General features: G+C 48.7%; 1 protein-coding gene across 1 annotated transcript; it reads left to right on the top strand.

Moving 5' to 3' along the window:
• Positions 1 to 563: 563 nt before the first annotated feature.
• LOC102455940 (olfactory receptor 11G2-like) lies at positions 564 to 1,622 on the top strand. The gene has a single exon (XM_014569894.2). The coding sequence runs from the start codon at positions 690 to 692 to the stop codon at positions 1,620 to 1,622; it is 933 nt and encodes a 310-aa protein (XP_014425380.2). The 5' UTR covers positions 564 to 689.
• The last annotated feature ends 4,378 nt before the right edge of the window (positions 1,623 to 6,000 follow it).

Genomic DNA, 6,000 nt, shown 5'->3' with positions numbered 1-6,000 from the left:
CTCTAAACCTTCATTTTCCATGTGACAATGGTTTGTAGAGGCTAATCCTACCACTGTATTAATACAGACTTTACCGTATCAGATCCGGATTTTCTGTCTACAGAGCCTTAGCGACAATCTGTGACCGATGTCGTTTTCATATCTGTGCAAACGCAAAGTGGGGAATCACTAAATGATCTTTCGAGCGCAGGCTGCAAATGCAGCAGTAAGACGGGGAAGGGTTAGGAGAATAATCCCATTTCTGAAAGGGACGAAAGCGGTTTAGGAGCCTGATCCCATTTCCAATAGGAATTTAAGAGCAGATTGTCAAAGGGATTTAGGTGCCTAAAGATGCAACCCAGCGGAGGCCATTTCATTTCAGCCTTGAAGTCCAGGGAGGAAGGCGCATGATGCAGCTTCTCTGAGCACCCTGCCGCTACACTAAGCGGCGCCGACGGGGTTTGGGAGCCTGGCCTGGCCCAGAAAAGCTGACTCCGCAATGAAAGGAGGAGCAAGCGAGCATTGCCCAGGAAGAACAGCCGGCTGAATGCCGAAGAGCAGCAACTTTTCCAATCTGAAAGGTTTCCAAAGAGGGAAGAATCCCAGCGTGAGTGTCTGAGGTGATACTGGGTAATAGGGGTGGGGGTGTCAGAGTTCGACAGTCAGTAACTCTGTCTCTATCTTGTTTCTGTCACCTCCAAGGTCCTCTGATGAATCTGGCCAACGGCAGCACCTTGGTGACCCAGTTCCTATTGCTCGGTTTCCCCTCCCTGGGCCGGCAGAGCCGCGAGCTCCTCTGTGCCCTGCTCTCCTTGGCCTATGCCGCCACGGTGGTGGGGAACTTCTGCATCGTGTGGGCCGTGCTGCGGGACCCCCGCCTCCAGCGTCTGCCCATGTACATCCTGCTGGGGAATTTCTCCTGGCTGGAGATCTGCTACGTCACTGTCACCGCGCCCCGGATGCTCTACGATCTGCTGCACCCCGGCCTCCGCATCTCCTTCCATGCCTGCTTCCTGCAGTTCTACTTCTTCTTTGCCACGGGGGGCACCGAATGTCTCCTCCTTGCGGCCATGGCCCTGGACCGGTACCTGGCCATCTGCCACCCCCTGCGCTACCCCGTCCTCATGTCCCCCCGCCGATGCTGGACCATGGTCGCCTCGTGCTGGCTCTACAGCTTCCTGTGGTACATAGCCCCCATCGTCCTCATCTCCCAGCTCTCCTTCTGCAGCACCTACACCCTGGACCATTTTCTTTGTGACCCGGGCCCGTTACTGGCGGTCTCCTGCTCCCCAGATCACTGGGCTGGTCAGATCTGCTCTAGCATGACCTCCTTCACGCTATTCACCACCTTCCTCTTCATCCTGGCCTCCTACGGGCTCATCCTCACAGCTGTTCTAAGGCTGCCTGCAGGGGCTGGGCGACACAAGGCCTTCTCCACCTGCACCTCCCATCTGGTCATCGTGAGCCTCTTCTATGGCTCTGTCATAGTGAACTATGCCATCCCTATGGCTTCTGGCGGCAGCGGGAAGGTGGTGACGCTGTTCTACACGGTGGCAACCCCGCTGCTCAACCCGCTGATCTACAGCCTGAGGAACAAGGAGATGAAGAAGGCTCTGAGGAGGACTCTGCTGGGGGAGCGGTAGAGGGCTCTGCAGTGACCCCCGTCTGCAGGGCGACAAGGGTATGGGCCCTACTCTTCCAGGGGGTGTCGGTTCCAGCCCTGCAAAGGAAGGTTGCCAACCCACAGAAATGTCATTTACGGACAAAATGGGAAAAGTTTAGGGACAGACACATTTTTTAAGGACATAATTTTTGTAGTATATTATGAGGATATAAATGGCCAAAAGTGAAAAGTAATCCTTGTCATTCATACACGACAATGTGCTGACGCTAACGCGGTGGGATAATGTAGGTAATAACTTCACATGGGGCACATGATTCACGTTACATCACCTCAACCATTGAGCTAAATAAACAACAAAAACATCCAATTTCTGCTGCTCCACCGTACAATGCCTGAAGTAGCACAGAAGGAATTGAATTGCTATAGAATAATTGCTGGGTTTTGAAATTTTATTGCACTTTTACAAAATTTACGGACAACTTAATTGTTTTATGCACTTTACGGACACGTCCAATTTTGACTGTTTCTTTAGAGACATTTTCTGACGGTTGGCAACCCTGCTGCATGGGGAGCACACACAGTATTTTCCGTGTTCTGTCGGGGTTCTGTAATATGAACAATTACTGATGCTATAGCCATAGAGGAGTTCAGGGAGCAGAGTTCCATGGGTTTGTGTGTCCTTGCTGAAAGGCTCCAAACTCTGCTGAGTGTGTTGTTTGAAGAGGGTAGGACAGCAACCAGAGTATGTGCACACAGAGGCCGGGTTCCATCTCTGCCATGCAGGTGTGTTTCACGATTGTTCCCTGCAGAAACGTATGCTCACCCTGAGATCCAGGGAGCAACTTCCCACTCTCCTTTTCTCTGCCGTCAGTCAGGAGCAACCCCAGTGATGTCCTGAGACTGGCAGCTGGGGCTCAAATCATGGCAATATCGTGTTGATATGGAATGGATCTTGCCCTCCTCCAACAGCCAGGAACAGAGCCGAATGCTCCAAATCTAGCCCACAAAACCAGAGTTTTCCTTATTCCTCATGCAACAAGGTTTACAGGAAGCCAGAATAAGACACCCGTCATTTTGAATGTATTTTGAAATTGTATCCGTGTTGTTAAGAAGTGCACAGCACTATTTCAGGATGACGGACATTATTCTAAAATAGCGCCACTGTGTAAACGCATCCTTATAGAAATACACATCTGACTTGTGTTTCTGATGTGTCAAGTCAGCAGTGTGATTTGGTAAAATGCAGTCTTTACCTTTGCCAAGAATTTGTGGGATTGGAGTGTTGGTTTAACACATTTGTGATTCTGTCTTTCTAGTGTCAACTAAAGTTGCGTTGGATTATCTAATCCTGATTAATACGTGTGTGGATAAGTAAAGCCGAACAGTGGAAAATGTTCGTGCTTTCTCCCTTAAACAGCCTTGAGATTTCCTGTCTTCAATCTGACAGCTACCAGGGAATGTGGGTGCTATGTCCCATAAATTTCCCCCTCTCTGAGTCATGCTTGAAAGCAGGACTCTTCACGCCACACCCTCTTGCATGTCTCTCCTGCTACCCAACACCACACCTGCCCTCGATTCATTCCAGAAAGTCCCGGCTTGACTGGCTAATTGGGGAGAGAAAGGCAATGGCTGATCGCTCATGGATCTTGCCGTTTCTTACAAACATTTTCTGTGGAACCCTTTGTGTTACTCCGAGACACTGAGCCAGCTGTCCATGTCTTGGTGGAATCCCCAATGACGTTTCAAAGAACCCATCCATCCAGATATTGCCACTCTGCTCCAAAGTACGAGTTAATAATTGACTAGTAATTGCTAATATGAAATTCACCAGTATTCTGTAGAAGCTGGATACTAGGAGGATGAGCACCATATATCAACTCATATAGAACAGAATTATCTTATATTATTACTAGCTGGAGTTACCCGGCATTGCTTGAGAAACCGGAGGAACAAAATGTTGAAAAACAGTAGTCCATTATCTTTTTTTGAATGGTAGAAAAGTTTCACTGATATCTATAGGGATAAAAATATAGGTCTGCATTATCTCCAGGGTAGGGTGCAATCCCGGGTGGAGGGGTGGTTACACATGGGAGGGGCGCTCCAGCTCACGCCGGAGGCTTCAGGTGCCGTTGGGGGCAGGGCAGGTGCCTGAGCTGTTTTGCGCATGTGAGTGGGAGCACTGCAGCTCTGTAGGGGGGGAAGGGTCGGTTATGTAACCTCGCGGGTGGGAGGGTGCGAGTCCCGGGAGGCTACACATGGGAGGGGTGCCCCAGCTCATGCCCAGGGCCACAGGTACAATGGAGGCAGGGCGGGACCCCGATCGGGTCCAAAAGAACCTTAAAACCTTCTCCTGGAGAAAAGGTTATCCCATGCAAAGTTTGGTTGATGTAGGTCTTAGAGTGTCCAGGTTATTAGAGCACAAACATACAAACATTCTCCTTTATATATTAGATTATTAGATGTTGTCCCATCAACCTGTTCAAAGGAAGATCGCTTGAGACAGTCCAATTCACAGTCTCTTTCACTACCCCCATTTTAAAGGTTGGAAAACTGAGGGGTGGAAGGAAGGAATGGTTTGCCCACCACTATGCAGCAGAACTGTGGCTGAATTGACAACAGTCCTCCGGACTCCAGCGTGGGAGTCCAACACTCTAGTTAGTAGGCCACATTTGCCTTGCGTAGCTACAGTGGCAAAATGAAGAAGGTAGGATAATAAATGAACTTTGTGGTGTGTCCTGGCACTAATTAAACCTGGATATTGATGGACCAGGAGCACCAGGCATCAGTGGTAGTTTGACAGGCTCTCTGTGCCACTGGTGAACCTCCAAATCTTCTACTTCCACCACCGGATGGATTGACTCAATTCTGGTGTCATAGCCCAAAGGGAATGAATTGAAGGTTGGGGGAATCTACATGATACTTGCAGTTATAAGTGCAAGAGAGGCGCAAGCATCAGAGCTTTTGTTTCATTATAAATCCTGCACTTTCCATCGGTTTCCAAGCCAGAATGAAATAGAAAATAAAAGTGGGGATTTACCGCAAAACAAAATTCTGAAAAATTATTCCTTTGGGGGCAATCAAAATGTTTCATTTGGGCAGCCTCGAAATGTGTCATTCTGATTACAAGTATCTCCCAACATGGTGCGTCAGACACTGAAACTGAAATGAAAAGTTCATCCGCAACGGAGAATTGAAATATCCCAGCCAGGGCTCTGTTAAGCCGAGCCTGTCATCAGTCTGGTTTCCCTATGGGTTCCTGGCAGGTCTTCTGCTCCGTCAATGATGATAATCTCTCAGCTGTGTGCGTACATGTGCTCCCCTGTCTAACACATTAGCCGTGAGCAATTAGTCCACACCACAGACTGGGAGAGAGCCTCTTCTCTGTGCCTAGTCCAGGAGGGCACGCACCATCTCTGGCCCCTGGCTGGCTCCTGGGTGCTGGGGGACTGGGCAGGAGATGGCTGGCTGTCACTGGCTGCCTGCCTCATCCTGGGGCCACTGGGTCAGGGGCAGAGACTGCTGGCAGCCCTGGCTCTGGTAAGTGCCATCTGGTCAGAGTCTACCCCTTTAAGGGCCCAGAAGCTGGGGGAGAAAAAAGGAGTTTTCCTGGTTTGGCCCAGAGTGGCCACCAGGGAAAACCTGGGAAGGGCTAACCTCTAGCTTTTTCAAATTAAGGGGCTACAAAGCACTTAATTCGAACTACTTAATTCGAAATTGGCATTACTCCTTGTAGAATGAGGTTTACCAAGTTCATATTAAGCACTCCGTTATTTTGAATTAAATTCGAAATAGCAGTTTGCATGTATAGCCGCTATTTAAGTTAATTTGAACTAACTGCTGTTAGTTCGAATTAACTTTGTAGTGTAGACATATACTAAGTCTCCTTTGACAACCACTGCCAGGAAGGACAATGTCTGTGGAGTCTAGGGATATTTCTCACCATTTGCTCTTTTCTAAAACCTAACATAATAGGCCCCTGGCATTCTGGGCATTCTGGCTGGACCTTCTAGACCCTAAAATTGTCATTGGCCTCTTTGTGAGGCCCGACTAATGGGAACACTGTAATCTAATTCAGGGAGACAGATGCAGGGTCCTTCATGAGCGTGGAGCTCCAGAACTCTTTTATATCCAAAATAAGAGCAAATTAGCCCCGTTATTTGTCTCTTCCTCATGCAAATGCTGAGGAAGGCTGTTTCCTCTCCTCACGAGTTCTAGGGATGGATCAGAGGTCCTAACCCTCCCTGGTTAATTCTTACTCTTTCTCAACCAGCTGCTGACACTATTGTAAACATTCACAATTTCAGACATTTGGGAAACACCTGGGAATCTATTACATTATCATGTGATTGCTGATCTTCAACCAAATTGGTGGCAAGTGGGTATGTAGGTCAGTTAAG

Source organism: Pelodiscus sinensis, chromosome 30 (genome assembly GCF_049634645.1).
Source record: "Pelodiscus sinensis isolate JC-2024 chromosome 30, ASM4963464v1, whole genome shotgun sequence".
NCBI classification, from domain to species: domain Eukaryota; kingdom Metazoa; phylum Chordata; order Testudines; family Trionychidae; genus Pelodiscus; species Pelodiscus sinensis.
The sequence above is the reverse complement of the archived record's forward strand: the minus strand, read 5'-3'. Positions and strand labels throughout refer to the sequence as shown.